At 39.4% G+C, this 26,040-nt stretch overlaps 1 protein-coding gene across 1 annotated transcript in view; it reads left to right on the top strand.

Annotated features, from left to right (window-relative positions):
* The first annotated feature begins 9,521 nt into the window (after positions 1-9,521).
* The window catches only part of RADX (RPA1 related single stranded DNA binding protein, X-linked), a 75,971-nt gene continuing 59,452 nt past the window's right edge, over positions 9,522-26,040 (top strand). The window contains exons 1-3 of the mRNA XM_056125690.1: positions 9,522-10,170; positions 17,048-17,190; positions 17,984-18,176. Coding sequence (XP_055981665.1) covers positions 9,522-10,170; positions 17,048-17,190; positions 17,984-18,176 — 985 coding nt within the window. The remainder of the gene's footprint in view (positions 10,171-17,047; positions 17,191-17,983; positions 18,177-26,040) is intronic.

Here is a 26,040-nt window from a genome sequence, read left to right as displayed (position 1 = left end):
GAGAGGTGACAGCTTTAGTAACTTGATCTAATTGTATATGCCATACTTGTTGACTATGAAAAATAGTACTGTTAGGTGTAAGATGAATTATAATAAGGATATGCCAGAATGATATCCCAACTATTACCCTCTTTCAGAGCTGCTTGCTCCAACTCAGATCCAGTCCATTTCATAGGACCAACTCCAAACAGTAAATTCAGAGCAGGCTAGTGAATTCACAGCAGGGGTTGAATAGTTCACAACCAAGAGCATGAAGTAACAGTCTTCCTGGTAGTAGGCTACCTCATTGCAAATGCAGTACATGAATGTTTATCCTAGGTGTTATAGGCTCGGTGTTTTCATTCTGCATGGGTTTCTAGTCTAGCATATAATGATCATGCAAATATTTTTAGTTGATCACATAAAAATACTAAAACCTGGGACAGGTCTTTAGTCCACCTTTTATGGTGATTTTCTGCTTAAATATTTCAAATTTTCTTTCTGTCAACTCTGCTGCTTGTAGGAATTCTTGAGGAGATGGAACCTCCATTTAATGACATTTTTGGCCCAAACTTGTACATTATATGATATTTGAAATGTAATTTATTTCAAATCATTGCCTAGTTGGGGGATTGTCTTGGAGGGGGGAGGATGTGGGCCACACAGGGCAGTGCTCAAGAATTACTCCTGACGGTCTTGGGGACAATATGGCCTGCTGCGGATCAAACCTCGGTGGACTGAGTGCAAGGTAGTTACCCTATCTGCCGTACTATGACTCTGGCCCACGGGGATTTTTAAAAATTTTCCCTCTTGTTACCCATATCAACTAAGAAATTTTTATTTGGTCCTAGGTATATAGCCCTATAAAATAAGTATACAAAACATTACTGATAATATAGTTATTGATAGAGTAATAAACCATAATTTATTGTAAGACAAAGTTTTTAAAGGTTATGACACATAGTTTAAGAAGCGAGGTTCTATTTGACCATGATATCTGTATGTGATACTCATATTCTTTAATCCTCTAAAGGTGGCACCAGGTTTGTGTGGTGACAAGGGGAAGTTCGAGTTAGACCAGTTGCAGGTTACACACACACCAGGACATACTTAGAATCCTCATACAAAGGAAAGGGACCTCTATAATTTCCTTGTGAATCTTTTACCAGTTGGGAATTCTGGTGAATGGCTCCATATTCCATTGTCAGTCATCTTTTATTGTTTAGAGCAGAGACATTACTATTGTTGCATTAATCAAGCTACAATTCCTCAAGGGAAATTTGGCATATTGGCAAAACAACATTCCCAACCCCTGGGTACAAAAGTGGTCACCTTTTCAATTCACCCAATTTGTATATTTTTGAAAGATTAGTCATTAGTGTTTATTCTTAATCCTAAAGCATCGGTTTCCTGATTGTCAGAGGCGATCAGTGCTGTCTGAGCTAGGACATGGGAGATTTCAAGTACTGTCTAAGATTATTGTCAGTAGATCCAAATGCCCTTCTACAAATCGTGAACCCAAAATGGTTCCCCTCATGAGTAGAAATCTTTGATTTCCTATTACCCAATTCGTGGGTAAATCTCTAGGATCTATTTTTCTGAGTATATTTCATTCCTGACACTTCCAAGTTAAGGCCAAAACCACAGAGGAGCTTTCCCCTTCTATTTTGTCTGTCACACTGTTTAACCTCTGGAGTCACATGAATACCTAACTCAAACTGCAGCCCTATTTAGAGATACCCAATCATATTTATTAGAATTTCAACTAATTTATAAGAACTTCAAAACAAATAAACTTTTGGAATAAATTCAGAAAAATGGCATGGAATTTGAGCACCTCAAGCATTTGAAGTGATTAGAAAGTATTTAGATACATAGAAAGTATTCTCATATTTCTGGTTCAGAAAACAAAATTATTAGGATAACCTTATTCTCCAAATTGACTTACAGAATCACAATCCCAGAAGCTAGTTTCACAAAGATTGGTAAATTGATCCTAGAATTTATATGGAAATGCAAAGGACTGAGAGTAGCCCAAACAACACTGAAAATGGAGAAACAATGTTGGAGGGCTCACAATTGCAATTTTATTGATTTGGTTTTAGTCCACACCAGCAATGCCATAGTGCTGCTAAGGATGCCAGGAATCAAAACCTGGTAGGCCATGTGCGAGGCAAATGCCCTACCTTCTGTACTCTATCTCCAGACCCACAATTTCTAATTTTAAAACTACAAAAATCAATAGCTATTTATTCTGTCCTTAACATAGGAATAGATCTAATCACCAGTGGAATAAATCTGAGAGTCCAGAAATAAACTCTTAAAATTATGGTTAATTGATTTTTGATTAGGTGGTCAGATCATTTAGTAGGGAAAAGTATATTCAAATAATGTTGCTGGAACATCTAGATTCTACAGTCCAAACCATGAATTTGGACTCCTATTTCACACTACATAAAAACAGTAACCCTAACTAGAAGATAAACCAAGCTAAAAGAACTTAAAACTATAAAACTTTAAATTAAAAACATGACTGACTCTTTGTGACTTTGGATTAGGTAATGGTTTCTTAGACATAACACAAAGTACACAATATTTTCAAATCATGTATCTGATAAATCTATATTTGAACTCCTAAAGCACATAGTTGTGTAAAATATTATTGCCCTAAAATTAATAGGCAAAGGACCTTAACTGATATTCCTCCAAAGAAGGTATATAACTGCCAATAAGCACATGGTATGATGCTTAAAATTAATCATCAAAATAAGAAAATCAGAAATACAATGAGGTGCAACTTTATATTCAACTAGAATAGCTAAAATAAATAATTATGAACAATAGCAATTTTTTTCAAGGATGTATAAAATTGGCTCTCTCTTACATTGCTGGTGGGAAGTTGATATTGGGCACCACTTAGAAATACAGTGACAAATCCTAAAGAAAATAAAGATAGAGTTGCTCTATAGTCGTCATTTCACTTGTAAGATATTTGGAAACAAGTGTCTACACAAAATCTTATATGCTCACATTCATAGCCACCTTACTTATAATTGTGAAATGTAGAAACAACCTAAATGTCTACAACTGGTAAATGGATAAAGATAGTGTAGTTTCTCTATGAATGAAATACCATTCATCCAAAAAAATAAAGTATGCTATAACATGGATAAACCCTGAAACCATTAGCATGAATGAAGTCAAACACATTGCATATTTCCATTTATATAAAATGGGCTGGAGCAATAGCACAGTGGGTAGGGCATTTGCCTTGCATGCAGCCGACCCAGGTTTCATTCCTCTGTTCCTCTTGAGAGCTCGACAAGCTACAGCAAGTATCCCTCCCGCATGGCAGAGCCTGGCAAGCTCCCTGTGGCATATTTGATATGCCAAAAACAGTAACAACAAGTCTCACAATGGAGATTTTACTGGTACCTGCTCAAGCAAATTGATGAACAATGGGAGGACAGTGTGACAGTGCTACAGTGCCTAGAATAAGAAAATTGATAATGAAAGAAAGTAGATCACTTGTTGCCAGTGGCTGGGGGTGAAGGTGAATTGGAATTGACAGCTAATATATATGGGATTTATTTATGGATGCAGACCTGGGCTGGAGCGATAACACAGTGGCAGAGCGTTTGCCTTGCATGCAGCCAACATGGCCGACCCGAGTTCGATTCCTCCGCCCCTCTCGGAGGGCCCAGCAAGCTACCAAGAGTATCTCGCCCATATGGCAGAGCCTGGCAAGCTCCTCGTGACGTATTTGATATGCCAAACACAGTAACAACAAAGTCTCCAATGGAGACGTTACTGGGCCCGCTCGAGCAAATTGATGATCAATGGGAGGGCCTTTTCCTTTACCTTTACCTTATTTATGGAATGATAAAATGTTTTATAATTGCTCGAGTAAAGTAAAGTAAAGTAAAGGCCAGATTGTGGAAATTTGTAGCTGTTTGAAGAAATTAAAAACAGGAGCTTTCACTTCAAGTGGGCCAGTCATATGTTTTGTGAAGTATATTGAATTAAAACTATTAAAAATAAACTTACATATATAAATAGATATCTATATAAACAATCTATTTTTAAAAACACTTTTTCATGCAGTTCTGTTTCAGATTAGAAAACCCAGCATATGTACACTGGTATTTGGTTTTCTGAAATGTCATAAAAATTTTAACCAAACAAATTCTTAAGTGAAGTAATATAAACACTTAAGTATGGTAGATACATCATTTTAAGATGACAAACCTGGTTGGAAAAATAATCTATGGCACTCTGGAATTTACTGAATGTCTTCCATATATACTAATAAGCAGGGTGCCAGAGAAATAGTACAGTGGGCTCTATGCTTGCCTTGTACATTCAACAAGGATTCAATGCATGGCATCTCATATGGTCCCAGGACCTGCCAAGAGTGATCCTGAATACAGAGCTAGGAGAAAGCCCTGAGCACCACCAGGTGTAGGCAAAAAATAATAAAAAACAATCAGGAAAATGGATAACTAATAAGTTGAAAATTATCAAACACATACTGTAATTTCTACATTTTATAACATGTATATACTATTGAGACTGGGACAAAAAGCTAACTCATTCACATCTTCATAAAAATGGATTTGAATCTACAGAAAATATAAATAGCATCAATCAACCATTCACTGTGCATATACTATGTCCTCAGCATAAGCAAAGACATGGGTACAAATATGAACATTTCTTTTATATACTACAGGGTAAAAAGAAGATTGAATTCATTATTATGGTTAGAAACTTCTGCTTAGGCACACAAAACAAAGAAACCGAAACTTTCACCTTCTGGTTAAAAAAACTTAACATTGGAATACCCTTGATTACGATCAAATAAGGTCATGTTAATCCCCCTTTCTAGGCCTCAGTTTCTACACTCATAATAACTGGGAATCAATCTATATTGGTTGTTTTAAAACTTTTTCATTCACAAACTATAGTAAGAAAAGCATTTTATGTCATTAACCAGTAATACATATATGCATACCAACAAATTTGAGGCAAAAATTTTATAAGCCAATCATAATCCCTACTATATGAGCTACACTCTGACTATTTCTTTTCTTCTCTACCATTTTAAATGCTGACAATATGCTAATAAATTGAATTTATGACCTTATTAATGACTCACAATGTACAATTTGAAGAACTATAAACAAGTGTGTTTCTTATTTTTCCCCATTTTATTTAAACACCATGTTTTACAAAGTTGTATATGATGATTTGTTACAGGAATTCAATATTCCAACAGCAATCCCACCACCACTGTCACAATTCCTCCCTGCTGTCTCCATTTTCCCAGGCACCTTTCAAACTTGCCCTCATAGTAGGCACACAATAATTTATTTTATATTGTTTACCATTAAGTGGCTAACGGAATGATCAAAAAATTATTTCCCTAGAAGCAAATTTGTGAAAACTGCTGATTCTTAAATGGAGACATTAAAGGTTTTTACTTTGTCTGAAGTTTTACTCAGCTGTTGTTGTTGCAAGTTAAGCTTCTGTTTTAATGTTTTTGTTAGCTGACATTGGTTGGCTTCTACATTACATCCCATACCAGTGAGTTACTTATTGTTCTCTGGAGATTTAATGTTTTGCTTTAGAATAAAAGTACCAATAGCTGGCATTGATCTAACTCTTAGTTTGCTAGACACAGTTTTTTTTTTCATTTTTTAAAATTTTATTTATTGAATCACCGTGAGAGCAGTTACAAAGCTTTCGGGTTTAAGTCTCGGTCATACAAAGAAACACCCGTACCTTCACCAGTGCTTATTCTCCACCACCAAAAACCCCAGTATACTCCCATCCCACACCCTCCCCCTACCTGTGGGGCAGATGATTTCCACATTACTCTCTCCCTACTTTGATCACACTCAATTTTTCGACACCAGACTCTCCATTATTATTTGAGATTCTACCCCAACACTCAGATCAGCTGAAAAGGCAACAGTAGACAATTTGTGTTCTATTGTTGGTTATGAATAACATATGATGTCGCGTGGCTGCAGTAGGGCCATGTGATTTTGAAATTCCAAAATTTTAACACTTAAATTTGGAGGGATTTCTGCCAAAAGCCACTGGGTTTCAAGATTTGCTCCTGAGTCTCTGGGATCATGGCCATTGAGCACCTTGATCAGGAGCCAGAGAGGCCGTTCGTGGGCGATGACTTGGGGTCTCGTTGGGATGGGGAGACCAAGACTGGCTCCACCCCCATCTGGTGAGGCCCTACACGTTTCGTCACTGTAGGCCCAGACCTGACTGTCCAATGGCCTCTGGAGGATGACCGAGCCGCCAAGGGGGAGCAGGCTGAGGGACAACACCCTTTGCCCCCTGGGATGGCCCGGTGACAGTAACCTACTGCGGGGTCCAGACACATTTCTGCCAAAAGCCGCTGGGTTTCAAGATTTGTTTCTGAGTCTCTGGGATCATGGCCATTAAGCAGCTTGATCAGGAGCCAGAGAGACCGTTTGTGGGCGATGATTTGGGGTCTCATTGGGGTGGGGAGGACAGGTCTGGCTCCACCCCCATCCGGTGAGGTCTGACAACTTTTGTCACTGTGGGTCCAAGCCTGACTGTCTGATGGCCTCTCAAGCATGATGGCCACCGAGCTGCCAGGGGGAAGAAGGCCGAGGGACAGCACCCTTTCCCCCCTGAGGTGGCCCGGCGACAGTAACATACTGTGGGATCCGGACACATTTCTGCCAAAAGCCACTGGGTTTCAAGATTTGCTCCTGAGTCTCTGGGATCATGGCCATTGAGCACCTTGATCAGGAGCCAGAGAGGCCGTTCATGGGCGATGACTTGGGGTCTCATTTGGGTGGGGAAGACAGGACCGGCTCCAGCCCCATCCCGTAAGGCCCTGTGTGTCTCGTCACTGGGGGCCCAAACCTGACTGTCCAGTGGCCTCTGAAGGATGGCAGCCACTGGGCTGCCGGGGGGAACAGGCCAACGCACGAAACCTATTCGCACCTGGGTTGGCCCGGCACTGGTAACCTACTGCAGGGACCAGACGCATTTCTGCCAAAAGCCGCTGGGTTTCAAGATTTGTTTCTGAGTCTCTGGGATCATGGCCATTAAGCAGTTCAATCAGGAACCAGAGAGGCCATGGCTCCAATTATATAGCTGAGCTGGAGGTGGTTTGTTGGTGTGTTTCCCACATACCTAACTTTTGGCCGTTTACTTTTTTGGTAAACTTTGCCCCAAGATATTGGGGTCTGGCCAAAGGCACAGCAGCAATTTTGGGGTATCTGGAAGTCTAAAGAGGCCATCAAGCTGCTGATGCCCTCGCCTCACAGGTACAGATTGACCTGCTGGCAGCACCATACCCCCGTAGACACAGTTTTGAGCACTTTATTCATTTAAGTGAATGGGAAATATTTGGAATAACCTAATTTTTCAACAATGACCAATTTTATTCTTTAATTATTATTAGTTTATTATAATTTATGATTTATAACTTTATTAGGAAAACTAATGTGTCTGATAGCCACCTCAAACAAAGTGGAATAAAGAATAAATTTCACAATGTACTTAAACTGTTTTCAAATAACATAAAACATTACTATTGGCTAAAGTATCTTGATTGCTTTTGCTATTTTAAACTCTAGTGACCACTCTACAAAAGAGGAAAAACACCTATCAATAACCTGAATCATACCTATAGGGTACTCTAAAAATCATTTATTATGTTACTGTGTAATTTACCCTTAAAAAAGATGCTTATGTCGTTTCATCAGGGAGCATTCTTACATAGGTGTGCTGACCACTCAAGTATGTTCCTTAATACTTGGAGTCATTCACTATCAGCAGTTTGTCAATAAAACAATAAAGATACCCCAAATGTGAACACATAGTATACACAGGTTATTGTGATTGCAATTGTATAAAGAAATATAATTACTATTTCTTCCTAATTCCACTAATTGTCCAATTACTGGTTATTACTTCCAAGAGACCTCTATTAAGAATTATTTGGAAAGGTCCAGAATATGTTGATATAATAATATTATATATTAATCTCATTGAATATTTTTAGGGTGTGTTGGTGAAGCAAATTTGAAAGATTTCAAACCAGTTTTCATTTAAAAATTCCATTTACTGATTCCTTTGGTAAATTCAATAAAAATCAATAATTTTATGTACTTAATAAGCACTTTTTAGCACTTACTACGTGCTAGAGACTGATTTTTGGCACTGCAAATTCCAACAAAGACAAATATCTACAATCTGGAAACTTATTTTCTTTATAAACAGGCACACTTGGACTGGTAGGGCGCTTGCTTTGCACTCAGTCAACCTGGTTTCAATCCCCAGTATGCCTTACGGTTCCCTGAGCCTGCTAAAAGTGATCCCTGAGAAGAAAGCCAGGAGTAATCCCTTAGTACAACTGGTGTGGCTGCCCCCCCCAATATATATATATATATATATATATATATAGAGAGAGAGAGAGAGAGAGAGAGAGAGGGAGAGAGAGAGACAGACAGACAGAGATATACACACTTGTGTGCATTTCTTTTGGGCAAAAGGCTGTGGGAATTATAGATTTTATGTAACATTTTAAGTGTCTTTTATGCCATCATGGTAATAAAAGAATTATAGGAAACAAAAAAGAACATGTTTCAGTTCTCAAATGACTAACATTCTGGTGAATTCTAACCAGAGTTTATTCTACTCACCTAACCAAGGGACATTTGTAAGGGTCATCTAGTGGTTAGAGGCTAGGAACAAATTCTTAACGTTATCAACAGCCAGTCAAAAAACAAATAATTCTCTGACCCGGGAAGTCCTATGTCTAGGTTGAGAAAGCTTGAGATCAAGGATGCACATGCTAGAAATTTTATTTTTTCTTTACAAGGTATTAAATGATAAATGTTAATGAGTGGTATCACATAAGGTGATATCGATGAAAGATTGTCCTAAGAAGAATTGGTTACGGGAGGCTTTAATATGGATTAGGGCTCAGGCTGCACGAGCGAGCCCCGCAGGCGGGGCCTCAGTGTCCCAGTGCCTCAGGGTTGCTCACTCCCACACCCACGTACAGTTCTGTACACTAGTTTTTTGTACACTAGTTTTATACACTAGTTTTTTGGGTTCTGTTGTATTTGGCCGTTTGTTTTATTTCCTAACCACACCCATCTACCTAAAACCTTCCCTAGCACTCTTCCCCTTCACGCCGATCTGTGGAAACCATTACAGTTGTCTCTCCAGTCCTCTCACGTCGCCTTCCCTGAGGCAATTAGAAGGCAACCATTACGGGCCGTGACCTCCAGGGGGCTTGGAGAGACCACGGAGAGAACCAATGAGCACGCGAGGAACATTTTGCAGGCTCCCCATTGGTCTGGTCTTTATCTGGGGGCGGTGCTTCATGAGGGGTGTAGTCTCTTAAGCTCTCAGAAGTTCCGGAAAATTAGTTGCGGCCAGCTTCGAGAGAGGGAACGACGCGTTTGTAATTCTCTCCCGTTTAGTCGGCAGGAACTAGGTTTTAGGAGTTAAGAGGGTAGTTAGTTGTGTCAGCAATGTCTGATGAGCTAGATCAGGCAATCACCAGGCAGTCAAATGTGGAGCAAAATGAGCCAAACTATGATAGAGACAGAGATTTGGTTGTTCTCCCGGAGTGGGTGATTCTAAGGGCCTATGCCCGAAAGTCCGAGTCCTGGATCCAGAAGATTATTGACCAGATAACGGATTCACCTCTCCATTGGGTTACCCCCTTTGAGGTGGTTCCTGTTGCAGTAGTGGCCGTCCAAAGATACCTGTTAGAGGGTAAGTCATACTTTACAGGACACAAGCCACCCTTTTACTGCTATGATGTGACTATCTCTGATGGAGTGTTTAAGGAAAAATGCTACCTGGATCCAGACTTAAACCATCTGGTCTATAAAAATATCCTTAGAGTTGGCATAGAAATGAAAATTTTCAAGGTCTCTTTTCTTTACAATGAAAGAAGGGTAGGTCAGGGCATACTGTGCTTACATAAGATCCACTGTGGAAAGGCCTTTGATACTATTAGCTTAGAAATTCCCTTTAGAAGTAGAGTCCAGCGCGAGATTCCAGAGAGACCACTGACGGGCGGAATGAATCATTACTTGGCTCTCTGGCATAACGAAGATCCCTACGGCCATATCTGGTTAAAAGTCAAGCATCCTGAGGAATACAACTATAATGGTAAATGTGAGGGGGGGGAGCTAGGTGGGGGAGGGGCGTGGTGGGGAACTTAGGGGAGAGAGGACTGTTGGGAACAAATGGTTCTCTGGGGATTAGAGCAATCATACAGCGCCACGGGTTTGTCACGAAGGAAACAAAAATGGCGGTGGGGGAGAGAGATGGAAGCGGGCGGAAGTGGCGGGAAGGAACGAGAACGCGGGCTGTTGGAAAAATTGTGTTTAGAACCTGAGTGTGGCATATTGTGTGCCTGCCTTTCACGCCGGATTTGATCCCGGCTCTCCACAGGGCCCCCCAGGAGTCCTCCCAGGAGTAATCTTGAGCGAGCGCAAGGCTAAGACGAAAACCCTAAAACCATCGTGTGTGGCCCAATAAAACTCCAAAACGGTGGGAAGGGGCGGGCGGGGATGTGTGTGTGTGTGTGTGTGTGTGTGTGTGTGTGTGTGTGTTTGTAGTATTTTCTGTACTGGTTGGAGAGTGTATTGATTTGAAGTCAGCCTAAGTGTTGTAAATATTGGCAGTTTCAGTTATTCGGGAAAAGGGGTGCTGGTGGTTTATTCCTTAATATATTCCATTAGTAAAATGCCATTGTTAGACCTTTTGAGTACGGCGTGGATGTAAATGTCTATTTCTGAAAGTGTGATTTTGTTGGAAGTCTTGCAGTTTTCGTTTATATCTTATTTTTATTGTGGGCAATACTGATTTGGGAATTTCAGTAAATCTGTACCGAACTGGGTGGTTAACCTGAAAATGGCACCTCACGATGAGGAACTACTCTTAAAAAATAGGGGCCAGAAAGATAGTACAGCAAATAGGGTGCTTGCCCCCACCAAGTGGCGGGGGTGGGGGGAGAATAGACTGTAGGAAAAATGTTTTCGGGGGTCTGCGTAATAGTACAGCGGGTCAGCAGGTCGGGTGATTGCCTTGTACTAGGCCAAAGGAAGTTTCATTCCCGGGACCTCATATACTCCAAAAACAGAAAAAGAGAAAATAGTTTTCAATCAGAAGGGGCTATGATCTCAGTCACAAGCCAGGAGTGTTAGAGAAGTTTTATGATTGTTGAATTATAAATTACCCATTCACTAGTGTTCAAATTTACCTTAAATTTAATGTGCTCACTAGCTATAGATTTGACTGCAGTGGAGTGTCTCTTTAGTTCAGTCTGAATCCTGGTCTGGACTGGTTGGAGACCATATTTTTTTAAGTCAGCCTAATTGTTGACATTACAGTTTAAGTCATAAGTATTGATAGTTTGGTTTGGTTTCTTTAGCCTATGTTCAAGAAAGGGGTGCTTGTGCTTTTTTTTAATTAGTAAATTACATTAATAAAATGCCATTGTAAGACTTTGAGTATGTTGATAATGGAAATGCAACTTTCTAAAAGTGTAATTTTGTTGGAATTCTTGTTGTTTTATTACTTACTGTGGACAATACTTATTTTAGAATTTAAGTAATTCTGTATCAGAAGTGGGTGGTTAACAAGAATAGCGAGATTAGTACCAGGAGGTTTACTCCATGGCTTGGAGGCCAGCCACACATGCTGGGGGAAAAGGCAGCTCAAATAGAGACAGGAGAACCAAATAAAGGGTGTTGGGAGGATCCTCCCAGGATGGGAGGTGCATGCTGAAAGTAGACTATATAGACCTAACATGATTGCCACTCAGTGCCTCTTTTGCAAACCACAGCACCCAAAAGGAGAGAGAGAACTAAAGGGAATGCCCTGCCACAGAGGCAGGATGGGATGGGGGTGGGAGGGGTACTGGGACCAGTGGTGGTGGAAAATGGGCACTGGTGGAGGGATGGGTACTCGCTCATTGTATAATTGAAACCCGAGCACAAAAATTTGTAAGTCTACAACTGTACCTCATGGTGTTTCACTGATAAAAATTTAAAAAAAGAAGTGGGTGGTTAAGCTGAAAATTGCACCTCACCCTGAGAAACTGCTCTAAAAAGTTAGAGGCCCAAAAGATAGTACAGAAGGCAGGACTCTTGCTTTGCATGGTGCAGAGCTAGATTCTTACCCAGAATCTATCTGATCCCTGCAGCCTACCAGAAGTGATTGTTCAGAGCAGAGACAGGAGTAAGGCCCTTCTGAGAACAGCTGGGTGTGGCCCAAAACCCAAATATTTTCTTTTTGATGGAATGAAGGCAAATAATTATAATATAGGCATGCATGTTGTGAAATGGGGAAGAAATAAAATGCAAATTCTAAAATCTAAAATACTAGATGAGAAGGATGATAATTTTCTACACTTACAGCTTTTCCGGTTTGTTTGGGTTTTTGTTTTTACATTATAATGCTGGGTTTATCTCATGCTAATATGTGACAGGGTCAAACTTGAAACTGAAAGGATTCTTGCAGTCAAAAATGTGCAGTTAATGTATTGTCCAGCTGTAAAGGGGAGGAAAATTACAGAAATTTGTAGCTAAGGATGATTTAAGTAACAAGTCCAAAACCCAAATAGTGCCCGGCTAAAAGTGGGTAAAGTCCCAAGCATGATCACCTCTCAGTATCTATTGTATTAAAGGTAAAGGTAAAGGCCCTCCCGTTGTTCATCGATTTGCTCGAGCGGGCCCAGTAACGTCTCCATTGGAGACTTTGTTGTTACTGTGTTTGGCATATCGAATACGTCACGGGGAGCTTGCCAGGCTCTGCCGTGCGGGCAAGATACTCTCGGTAGCTTGCTGGGCTCTCCAAGAGGGGCGGAGGAATCGAACTCGGGTCGGCCATGTTGGCTGCGTGCAAGGCAAACGCCCTACCGCTGTGCTATTGTATTAATAATGCCTAAAAGTAAAAAGAGAGAAAGAAGAAAAGTGCCTGCCAAAAAGGAAGGCTGGGTATTTAAAATTTTAGAATTTCTGGAGCACTTGCTGTATTTGCGACTACACGACATCTCACACTTTAAAACGCCACTCATGTACCAAGAGTAGCACACCTCATTTGATGTGTGTAAAGTAGAAGTCACGGTCAGGTCCTCCCATTGTTCATCGATTTTCTCGAGCGGGCCCAGTAACGTCTCCATTGGAGACTTTGTTGTTACTGTGTCTGGCATATCGAATACGTCACGGGTAGCTTGCCAGGCTCTGCCGTGCGGGCGACATACTCTCAGTAGCTTGCCGGGCTCTCTGAGAAGGGCGGAGGAATCGAACTCAGGTCAGCCATGTTGGCTGTGTGCAAGGCAAACGCCCTATCGCTGTGCTATCGCTCCAGCCCGTAAAGTAGAAGGCAAACTTTTTTATTTCTATTTTTTTGCACACAGGCTTAAAAGTGGGAAAGTGTGATGGTGGTGTGATTGGTGTAATATTAAATGTAATAAGTTATTGAGGATGACTTTTAAAATTAAAATAAAGTTTAAAAAGGAAAAAACAAAACAAAACAAAAAAAAGAAAGGCTGGGGTGGGGCAGGGCGGGGTGCAGTGGGGTTGGGTGGGGGGAGTGTGGTGTGGGGTTGGGGATGGGACCTTTGGCCTGGATTTGGGAGGTATACTGGGGACATGGGTGGTAGGAAATGCACACTGGTGTGAGGATGTATGATAAAAACTTTGTAATTGTCTATCTCACAGTGATTAAATGTATAAATATACTCATTTTAGGGATGAAAATAATAGATAACTGTCACAAGAGTGGAAGCAGTGCATTATTCTGAGTTTTTATCATTTTTAATTTTTAATCTAATGTATTAATGAAAAATGGCTCTCTAGAAAATAATGGAAATAATTGCAAAGATTTTTTATGAAAGTGATATATTCATTATCAAAACTTTTTCAAAGGCACAATACCCATGTATTTAAAAATCCAAACTATTCAGCACCAGAGAGATAATACAAGTGTTAAAACATTTTTCTTGCTTTGCACTTTTCCTGTTGGATGTCCAGCACCACAAATGGGCCTCCTAGCACAGGGGGAGGAATAAGCACTGAGAATCACCAGGTGTGGCCCCAACCTACTTCCTCAAACCCAAACAATTTATTTAAAAGCATTTTCAGTGTATTGTAAAACCCAAGTATAGTAAGTATGTAAAGATATGTGTACTCGGTGTTCATTCAGGTTTGCTGTATGTCTGAAATATTTTAGAATAGAATATCTAGGTGGTGTGAAAAACTTCTTTTTCACCTCCTAAGCCTTTAGATTTTGTTTCAAAACTTCAAAATTTCAGCAGTGTTGTTTATTTTCTTGGAAGAAAGGGCTCTACTGCATTGCATGATTACTATTTCCTCTTAACTCCGCATTTTTAATGTGCATCTGTATGGATGTACTAGAATTTATATAAATGTTTCCATAAGGGGTTTAATTTAGACAGTTACCAATTTTTTTTACTTTAGAACTAATACTGCACACTATTAGGATATACACACATCTATCTGTTCACTGTGTTCAGATATTTCTGTAAATGGATAAATTTGGAGAAGTAATATTATTGATTTAAAGGATATTTGAATTTTTTAGTTCGTGGTAGTTGACAAGTTATCTTCAGAAAAAAATTGTACTTACAGTCACACCAAGTTACTTTTACTTGTTTATAGTATTTTCCTGATGGGTAATTTTGTCTGTTACATATTGCAAATTTTCTCACATTCTGTCCCTTTTCTCTTCTTTAGCTGTATTTTTCTACCTCTAAAGCTTTGCTATTTAAGGCACAATGTGAAGACAGTAAATAAAATTTTGTCTTACAAATACTACCTTAGAACTAGAGACTTTTTAAGTTTTACATAAATATATGTTTATAATGTTTAAAACACCCTAAGGGCTCTCTAAAACCCTGTCCTGATCAATAGTATGCTCCCAAAGGTGACTAATTGTAGCATCTCAAAGACAGCTTTTAAAACACATTAGATTATGCCATGCCACATTTTTTTGCCTAATTATCCCAAGTGGTTTCTGCTTGCATTAAATAATAATCCAGATTATTATTGAGTTTTATAAGATACTCTAGCAGGTAGGCAGAGTTTCTGTAAAGAGCCAGATAGTAATTCTTTTTTGTCTTTGCTGGACTGTAATAGATTTATGATTTAGCTTTGCCTTTATATGAAAAAAAGGCTGTAATACAAAGTTTAACTGAGTTTGGATGTGTTGCGGTAAAACTTTATTGACAAAAACAGTCAAAAAAACCAGATTTTGCCAATGTAATCTAATTTTCTAACTCTGCTGTACAATCTCATCTCTAAAGCCCTCTCAATTTTGTTTTATAACTACAAGTTTTCTTTTTGATTTCGAAACTTCCATTCTGTTTTCTCCCTCAGACTCTGTGCTTTTCCTAATGTTCACATTTTCTGGATTATTCCTTCCCATTCTCAAAGAAAGTTCAACAAGATATTGGTATATTTTGAAACTTTACATACAACACCAATATCTAAATTAAAATATCTTTCAAAACGTAAGGTAAAGAGATGTGGCTTAATGGTAGTGAGACTTGAACAACAGCAAAATAAAATAAAAAACAAAAATAAGAAGTCAGATAGATATGACAGGGGTTAAGTCTTGTACACTGCTAACCCCCTTTCAATCCCTGCCATCACTTATGGTGCCCTTTAATGTGCTTAGTGTATACTCCCGACTCTGTGTTTAGTGTTCACTCCTGGAAGGGATCAGGAGCCCATACATGGTGCTGGAGATTGAACCCTCAATTGATGTGTACAAGGCAAGAGCCTTATTTACCACACTGTACTCTCTCTCCAGCCCTTATTATTTTTAGATAAGAAATTGGAAAGGAAACATTCTTCAAATCTATAATAAGTGCCCTAAGAGTTTCAAATATTTTTAGCAGTAAATTTCACCAAACTCCCAATGAACACACAATTTCTGTAAGCACAAGAAAAATGAGCTTCCAACTTATTTCTATTAGGTTAATATGAATTGATCATATATCAAAATTGGACTAAAATAGTAACCATCAAAATATAATAAAACCTGGGCGGATGTGGAGCAATAGTACAGGGGACAGGGCTTTTGCCTTGCACATGGCCTACCCAGGATAGATCTCCCGCACCCCATAAGGTCCCCGCCAGCCTTCCAGCAGTGATTGCAGAGCTAAGATTAAGTCCTGAGCACTGACACTGTGGCCCCAAAAACCGAATAAGCAAAAACAAAACATGTATTGTTTTTAATTTTTACAATATTTTAAAAGCTTTTTTTATTTTAGGGTTTTGAAAATTATATACTATATTTGTGCTAGGTAGTGATTACTTCTAATATTCCAGTAGTTATTTTAATTTACACTTTTAAGCCAATCCCTAGAATTATTCAGTGTTTATGATAGCCCCTGCCAATAAGACAAGATATTTAGGAACGTCAATGATATAATTTTGCATATTGCTTCATTCGATTTTAAACTATATTTCAATTTTTTTGCCACCATAAATTATTTGGGTTTATACATTTCCCTGTTACCCTCTTTTTACGTATATGTTTCAGCACACAGTAAGTTTTAAATATATTTTAGTTTGTATTTTTATGTAGAGATGGAGCAATAGCACAACGGTAGGACGTTAGCCTTGCACGCAGCCAGCCTCGTCAAGTGGGGTTCGATTCCTCTGCCCCTCTCGGAGAGCCCGGCAAGCTGCCAAGAGTATCTCGCCTGCACGGCAAAACCTGGCAAGCTCCTGTGATGTATTTGATATACCAAACACAGTAACAACAAGTCTCAAAATGGAGTCGTTACTGGGCCCGCTCGAGCAAATTGATGAACAACAGCAGGACAGTGATCTAATCTGACTCTTATGTAGACTGTATATTATTAAATTTTATATCTAAAATATGTAGATTGTGTTGGTAAGAAAAGTTTCTTTTGGCATGATCTGGGTACCTTTATAAACCATTGAAATAAATCTTTCAAATTATCATGACATTATGTAAGACTCTCTCCTTTTTATTTATATACTAGGTATCAAAATAGTTTCCCTTTCTCACCTTGAAATGATCTGGAAGACAGGAAACAATTTTCCTGCTTTACTTGTGAGAATCTTGCATAAATCAAAACTACGATACTATGGAAAAACTTCTAGAAAATCTATTGAGCCATACCAGGTACAAGTAGTGATAAAAATTATGTAAAATAAATTTTGACTGTAGTGCTGTATAACTTTATATTTGACTACATATTAGGATAATTTTCATTTAAGTAATAATTATAAGCTTAATTTTTATTTAAATATCTGTGCCATATAATGCTAATGAGAAATACTTTTTAAAATTTTTGTCCCAAATTTTAAATTAAACTTTCAACTTTAACACTATCAAGAATTCTTTTATATATTTTATTAATATTATCTTTATTATGAAAATTATTATTTTAAAATAATTTATTATAGAAGTTATACGTACTCTTTGAGAAACTAAAAAGTATAGGAAGGTATATAAGGGAAATCATATCATCCTGAATCCTGTCACTAAGAGATCCTCAGAATTAACACTTATTTCTCAGAGTTAATATTCTAATTTGTCTTATTTACTTTTTTTTAATATCATGTGGCTACATGCCCATATACTTTATATGTACATAGCCATGATATGTTTATAGTACATATATAATTGTTAATTGTAAATATATTTAATTTATTTCATATCACCACGTGTGTTCTGTATCACATTAAATTATCTTACAAAATGTGAAATCACACTGCACACAAAATGTCATTTTACATTGTCTCATGTTTTTCTCTTCTGTCCTAAAATTCTTTATTCATAACTTTCAGGTTATAGGTTCAGTCATATGATGCTTAATTATTCCCTAAGTCCTGCTTCTGTAATTTTAAATTTTGAATGTCCTGTAAATAAAATAATAAATATGTGTGACGTGTGTTCTTCTGCTGTTTTCTAGGCCTTTCTGGAAGTTGCTGATAGCTCAGGCACTGTGACAGTGACTCTGTGGAATACCTTTTGTCGTGAGTGGTATAGAAGTCTGAATGTTGGTTTCGTTGTTCTGCTTCAAAATTATTCCATTAGAAAGAGATTTCCATTCAGGAAACAGCCACTCCCAGTGGATCCACATATAAAAGTTATTTCTTCAATAGGTAAAGTATTCTGATAATTTTGTTATTTTATTAATACTTTTTGTGTAAATAGTATATTAGGCGTGCTGGAGCGATAGCACAGCAGTAGAGCGTTTGCCTTACGCACAGCCAGCCCAGCTGAGCCGGGTTTGATTCCTTCGCCCCTCTCGGAGAGCCTGGCAAGCTACCGAGAGTATCTCGCCTGCACGGCAAAGTCTGGCAAGCTACCCGTGACGTATTCAATGTGCCAAACACAGTAACAAGTCTCAAAATGGAGACGTTACTGGACCCACTCGAGCAAATCGATGAACAACGGGAGGACAGTGATAGTCACAGTATATTAGGTACAAAGTACCATATTAGACACAGACCTTTACAAAAATTACTGGAGCTTCAAGAACCTGTGGAGATAGTACAGGGGTTAAGAACTTGCCTTGTTTGAAGCCAACATGAGTTCAGTCCCTGGTATCACATAGTCCCCCTGAGCACTGCTTAGGAGTGACCTCTGTGCTCAGGCCTAAGAGTTTCTGAGTACTCTAAGTGTGGCTCAAAACTCCCCCTTAAAATTACTGAAGCTTTTAGAGCCTAGTAAATCTTTAGATTCCTTTAACTATAACATATTCAAGCAGTCACTTAAAAATACTTATTTAATTTCAGACTTAGTCTTTTATATTAAGAAAAATCATCTAAAGTATTTATTGTTGAACAATAATCTCCACTTGGTATTTATTTTCATTTTATCATATATGATAACATTTTAATAACTTCAATATAATTTTCTTTTATTACAAGGTGCTATTCAAACAAGATCTAACCAATTTTTATTTTTTAAATAATTTCAAACATATATTAGAGTTGACAAGATAGTATAAATAATTTTGATATACTCTTCACACAAATTTGACAGTATTGTTCTTTTTCATCTTTTTCTCTCTGTTCTTTCTGTCTTCCCTCCAGCTTTCAATATGTATTTAGGGTTTTTTTTTTACTATTTAAAAGTAATAGTTTTATCTGGAGAGATACAACAGTGGGTAGGTCGCTTGCCTTGCATGCAGCTGACCTGGTTTTGATCCCTGTCATCCCATGTGGTCCCCAGAGCACTGCCAGGAGTAATTCCTGAAGGCAAAACCAGGAGTAACCCCTGAGCATTGCTGGGTGTAACCCCCCGTCAAAAAAAAATATTGGAGCACTATCAAATACATACCTATTTACCTCTGCCTCTTTTTACCTCTACACTTGTATTACTTCTAATAACAAGAGTATTTTTATTGCATATCTCAGTACAGTCATCAATCACTGTATCACTGTCATCCAGTTCATCGATTGCCTCGAGCAAGCACCAGTAACGTCTCCTTCGTCCTAGCCCTGAGATTTTAGAAATTGCCACATTCGAGGCTCTTCCAGGGTCAGGAGAATGAGACCTATCATTGTTACTGGTTTTTGGCATATTTATTACACCATGGGGAGTTTACCAGACTCTGCCGTGTGGGCAGGATACTTTTGGCAGCCTGCCAGATTCTCTGGAGTGAGAACTAGATAATAAGATGTCACAGGGCTGCGAATGCAGCTGCGCGCTTCCGGGAGCTGGGTTTTATAGTCTTGGGTCTTGGTCGTTGATGGGATTACATGGCGCTGGGGGCAGTTGGTCGGTGTAACGCCTACATACTGGAAGATGGGGAGGGATCTGGGTGGAGAAGGTCCAGTCCCAATCCGAGCAGGCTTGGAGATCTATGCCCCGGGTCCCGCACACCTGGGTTCCTCTGCCGGTTCCTCCATGCGTGAGACTCGTCAGAACGTGTGTAGAGAGTGGTCTTAAACATGGCTGTGGCTGGAACTGGAGGTCTTCTGCTGGCAGGGCTCTGATCGGGGTGGGGAGGGAAACTCAAGGCATCCATCCTCGTCAGTAGCGTTTTACAGTCATCAAAATCATTATTAATAAAATTTGTACAATATTGTTCTTTAACCATAATGGTCAATATTAAGTGTTGCTAATTATTCAATTTTAAGTCTTTTTCTAAATTGTGCTGATATTGAAAATTTTGATATTTTGATATTTTGATATTATTTGGAAATCTTTGAAGCATTATAATTAATGTGTTAAGTGATTGCTTTAATGTGTGGATATGACTTTTTGCATTTCCCTTTTTCAGAATTATAAGCAGTATTACTCAATAAGCTGTTAATGCTAGACCAATAGTAGTTATGTGTGTACATACATTTTTATATCTACTAAATCCTCTAATCACTTAATCACTTAAGTTACATATTGTTACCTTACATATACATTTATTTAGGAAAATATGTAAGTCTTTATCAAAATCTAAAGCATTTATTAGACATCATTCACATCTTTTTGGGTAAAGAAGTACTACATAGATATTATATACAGGTAGTCCACTATCTTTTAATTTTTTTTTTTTTTGCTTTGGGGGCCACACCTGGCAGTAATCAGGATTTACTCCTGCCTGTGTGCTCCGGGATCACTCCTGGTGGACTTGAAATCACATGGGGTGCCACAGATCAAACTCAGGTCTGTCTCATGTAAGGCAAGTGCCTTACCCACTGTAGTATTGCTCCAGCCCCTATCTTTTCATTCTTAATTAGCAGCAAGTAAATTAAACTGATAATGTTTGCATATTGCTACAATTACTTAAAAGACAATAGAAGTGGGAGAGAGGTAAATAACAGCATGAATTATTTCTACCAATGTATATGTCCTTTTCCACAACCATTTAGATGACAAAAATGTGTTAGTAAAGACTGAGATAGTCTTCATCAGTAACAGGTAAAATAAGTGATTTTTTCTAATGTTACATAACAAATCACTGTTATAGTGACAACCAAAATCTATATTTTCTTGTACAAAGGCCCTCCCGTTGATCGTCGATTTGCTCGAGCGGGCCCAGTAATGTCTCCATTGGAGACTTTGTTGTTACTGTGTTTGGCATATCGAATACTCTCGGTAGCTTCCCGGGCTCTCCGAGAGGGGTGGAGGAATCGAACTCGGGTCGGCCATGTTGGCCGCTTGTAAGGCGAACGCCCTACCGCTGTACGAAACAGACAATTTTTTTCTACTAGAGATGTTGTTTTCTGGTATAAAGGGAAAATTAAATCACCAGTGTACATGTCTGTAGGCAAATGTAGAAATGTGTCTGATAACTTACTGCTGCTTCTAAATTTTAAAACCTTAAACTTTAAAACCTTAAAGTTTAGAAGCAGCTGGATGGACTGAGCGATAATCAGCAGGTAGGACATTTACCTTGCATTCAACTGACCTGGGTTCAATCTCTGGTGACCTGTATGTTTGCCCAAATACTGCAAGGAGTTATTCCTGAATACAGAGTCAGGAGTAACCCCTGAGCATCGGCAGGTGTGGTCCAGAAGCAACAACAATAACAAAAATAGGAAAGTAGGACTATAGACAGCATGTAATCAGTACAAACATAGTATGGAAACTGAAACAAAGACTGTGCAATGTTTGCATAGTCTTTATAGGACCTTATCTTAGTAAGGGAAACTTTCTAAGATATGAAAGGGTATATACTTTCAAATAAATATAAAAATGCATTTGGGGAGGGGTTCTCAAATGTTCAAGACACTTGGGGGAATTCGCTTGCCAACCAGCCCAGAGTTAAGGGGCCAAGAATTCAGTGCTGCTGGAGCCCTATGGTGCAAGATATTACTGGAATGCTGGGTGGTCTGGAGGTGCTCAGTGATCCACCAGGGCTATGTTCGATGATGTTTGGGGAACTTTGTAGTGCTGCATGAAACTCACTGTTGACTGCATGCAAGGCAGACACTTGAAACCCTATACTTTCTCTTCAGCTCCCTTAGCTGTTATTTTTGTTTCTTGGGGTGGTGGGAGAGAATACCTGGCTTTTCTCAGGCCCTAAGCTTAACACTGTGCTCAGGGGTCACTCCTGGTAGGGCTTAGGGAACCATATGCAGTCTTGCGGATTGATCAAACTCAGGTCAGCTGTGTGCAAGAAAAAAATCTGTTACCAGCATAACTTCCTCTCAGGCCCTGAAAAATTATTATTTTAAAGGAAGTCCTGATGACAATATGTTGAACATATGACTTTTATTTATAATTTGTAGCTATTAGCATGGATTTCTATTTTCTCTCATGACTAATAAAATTAGGTCCTTTCCTCATCTTTATCAGGAGGAAGCAAGCTATTTCTATAAAGAAAAAAAGTAAACTTTATACTATATAATCCATATAATCTATGTCATAAACTACTCTTTAGTAGAATGGAAGATAGAAGTATAATGGAAGTCAGAGGTAAGTATATAAACTAGATACGGGGAAGATGGATCAAAGGTCTGGAGCACATATTTTGCATGTGAGAGCCCTCTGTTTGATCCATGTGGCCTCAAAACAAACAAACAAAAATAGCCATGGTTGTGTTTATAGCAAAATTTTATTTGCAACAATAGGCAATCATCTGCAGGTTGTAGTTTGCAGAGCCTACATGTATAAAAGTAGATCTCAATCCTGACTGATACTTCTATCCTGTACAGTTTTAAAGAATTACTGGCACCCCATTCTGACTTATTTACTCTGAGATAACTATGCGATATTGATATACTTTATGACTCTTGGGGATAAGGAAATAGTTCAAAGGGTTGGGATATTTGCTTTGTAGATAATATCCTAGGACAAATGGAGACGTTACTGGCGCCTGCTCAAGCAAATTGATGATTAATGGGAAATCAAGTGATCAAGTGAATATCCTAGTAGGGGCACAAAAGGAATTTCTTAAATCCCTTTTTGTTAATCCATTAACTTAAGTTTGTCAAGTTCACTCATAAATTTTTATTTTTTTCTTTTTTGCTTTTTGGGTCACACCTGGCAATGCACAGGGTTTACTCCTGGCTCTGCACTCAGGAGTTATTCCTGGCGGTGCTCAGGGGACCATATGGGTGCTGGGAATCAAACCCAGATCGGCCGCGTGCAAGACAAATGCCCTACACGCTGTGCTATCTCTCCAGCCCCCAACAGTCATAAATTTTGAAAAGAAAATAGCTAGTAGAAGGAATCTTCCTTAACCTAGTAAATGATGTTAATAAAATCCGAACAATACAATAGCCAGCTTTTAAAGAAAAAAAATATTTATTTATTTTTTATTGAATCGTCATGAGGCAAACTGTTACAAAATTGTTCAGGATTGGGTTTCAGTCGTGATCATGGTATCTTCCCTGGAGTGATAGCACAGTGGTAGGGCATTTGCCTTGCTCGCAGCCAGCCCGGCCGAGCCTTGTTCCATTTGCTGCCCCTCTCGGAGAGCCCAGCAAGCTACCGAGAGTATCTCACCCGCATGGCAAAGCCTGGCAAGCTACCAGTGAAGTATTCAATATGCCAAACACAGTAACAACAAGTCTCAAAATGGAGACGTTACTGGGCCCGCTCAAGCAAATCAATGAACAAGGGGAGGATAGGATTTCAGTCATTCCAACACCTTTTCCTTCACCAGTGTACATTTCCCACAAATGTCCCTAGTTTTCCTCCAGCCACTCTGTCTCTATGGTAAGGGACTTTTCTTCTCTCTCTCTCTCTCTCTCTCTCTCTCTCTCTCTCTCTCTCTCTCTCTCTCTCTCTCTCTCTCTCTGTCTCTCTGTCTCTCTCCTCACTAGCTTACTCTTGCTTGCTGTCTCTTACTCCCTTTCTGCTCACTCGCTTGCTCTCTTTTACTCTCTTTCTCCTCACTCACTTGTTCTATCTCACTCTCTTTTTGTCTCTTTCCTTTTGGACTTTATTATTGGCAATATAGGTACTGCATGTTTATCCCTTTACGTACTTACAGCACTCGGTTCTTGTCCAGAGATATCATTTCCAGTTATCATTGTTAGAGTGGACTTCTCTATCCTAATTGCCCTTCCACCACCACTGCGTATTACAAGCTTCCATCTAGTGAGCCAGTCCTTCTTGCCTTGTTTCTACTGTCCTTGGATATCTGTCTCCTACTATGTGTATATAGTACTATGTCTATGTGTATATAGCCATGTCCACTTGCGGACATACCAAATTCCACAGGATGGATATGTCGTTCCCAATGTTCTCCCTAACGAAATCCGACACGCCATTTCATCAGTAAAGAAACAAACAGCACCCGGCACAGACAAGGTCAGACCTGAACACCTGAAGAACCTGCCGTCAGTACTCATCAATACACTGGCTCTGCTCTTCACACGCTACCTGTCTGAATGCAAGGTTCCATCCCAATGGAAAACCAGCAGGACCGTACTACTGTTCAAGAAGGGAGCCATTCATGACAATGGCAACTATCGCCCAATCTGCCTATTATCTGTCATCTACAAGTTGTTCACTCGAGTCATCCTAAATAGGATTGGCAGAACACTAGATGAAGGTCAACCATGCGAGCAAGCCGGGTTCCGCAAAGGATTCAGCAGTATCAACCATATCCACATGATAACCAAGCTCATTGAGGTTTCTCGGGAGTTCAAGATGCCGCTCTGTCTAATGTTCATTGATTTAAAGAAGGCCTTTGATTCTGTTGAGACAGAAGCGGTCATTGAAGCCCTAGCCAATCAGGGCATTCAAGCCCAATACATCAAGATCCTCCGTGAGCTGTATTGCGGATTCACTACCAGGATCTAACCATTCTACAAAGAAGTAATCATTGATGTCAAGAGAGGGGTTCTGCAGGGTGATACCATTTCACCAAAACTCTTCAGTGCCGCCCTCGAGAACATCATGCGACAACTGGAATGGGAAGGAATGGGAGTGAAGATAGATGGTCGGCAACTACACCACCTCCGCTTTGCTGATGACATTGTTTTAATAACACCAAACATCAGCCAAGCAGCACAAATGCTGGCCGACTTTGACCGTGAGTGTGGAAAGGTAGGACTACAGCTGAATCTTACGAAGACAATGTTCATGAGAAACAGCCTCGTTCCTGACGCCCCATTTGCTCTCAATGGAACAACCATCTCCGAATGCAACAGCTATGTGTACCTAGGTCGAGAAGTCAACATGACAAATGACCTGGCACCCGAGCTGCGCAGGAGGAAGAGAGCAGCTTGGAATGCCTTTAAGAGCGTCGAAGAAATAGCTAAGAGGAGGAAGAACCTCCGGCTCCGGGCACATCTCTTTGATTTCACTGTTCTTCCTGCATTAACATATGCCTCAGAGACCTGGACCCTAGGAAAACAGGATAAGAACGCTATTCAGGTCTCCCAAAGAAGAATTGAAAGAGCTATGCTTGGAATATCACGTTTCACTCAAATGAGAGAAAGAATCCAGAGTTCCGACATCCGTTGACGATCAAGAATCAGGGACGCTGTCTCATTTGCCAAGGTGTCAAAAATCAGATGGGCTAGTCACGTAATGAAATTTATAGACGACCGCTGAACTAGAGCTGTTACCGACTGGATTTCACGGGATGTCAAAAGACTGCGTGGCTGCCCACCTACCAGATGGTCAGACTTCTTCATCAAGATCATGAACAATCAGTTTGAGGCCCTTCATATTCCTAGAGCGAACAGACGCCATTGGGCTACACTAGCACGCAACAGGGACAAATGGAGACGTTACTGGCGCCCGCTCGAGCAAATCGACGATTAATGGGAAGTTGGGTGATTAAGTGATGTGTATATTTGTTATATCCCACAAATGAGTGAAATCGTTCTATGTCTGTCCCTCTCCTTATGACTCATTTATCACTTAATGGAAATATTTTAACACTCATTTTAAAACAGGGAACATGAATGCCTCTTCCTACGCTTTGTATTTAATATTTTGTGACTGCTTTAACCAGTGTAAGAGTATAAAATGCATTTTGGGCATAAGGATTTTAAAGAAAATCACAACATTGTCAACTATTCACAATCAAATTACTTTCTACAGCAAAAAAGCCAA

Source organism: Sorex fumeus, unplaced genomic scaffold (assembly GCF_029834395.1).
Source record: "Sorex fumeus unplaced genomic scaffold, SorFum_2.1 ptg000058l, whole genome shotgun sequence".
Classification (NCBI taxonomy): Eukaryota; Metazoa; Chordata; class Mammalia; order Eulipotyphla; family Soricidae; genus Sorex; species Sorex fumeus.
Note: the sequence above shows the minus strand (reverse complement) of the source record. Positions and strands in the feature narration are given on the sequence as shown.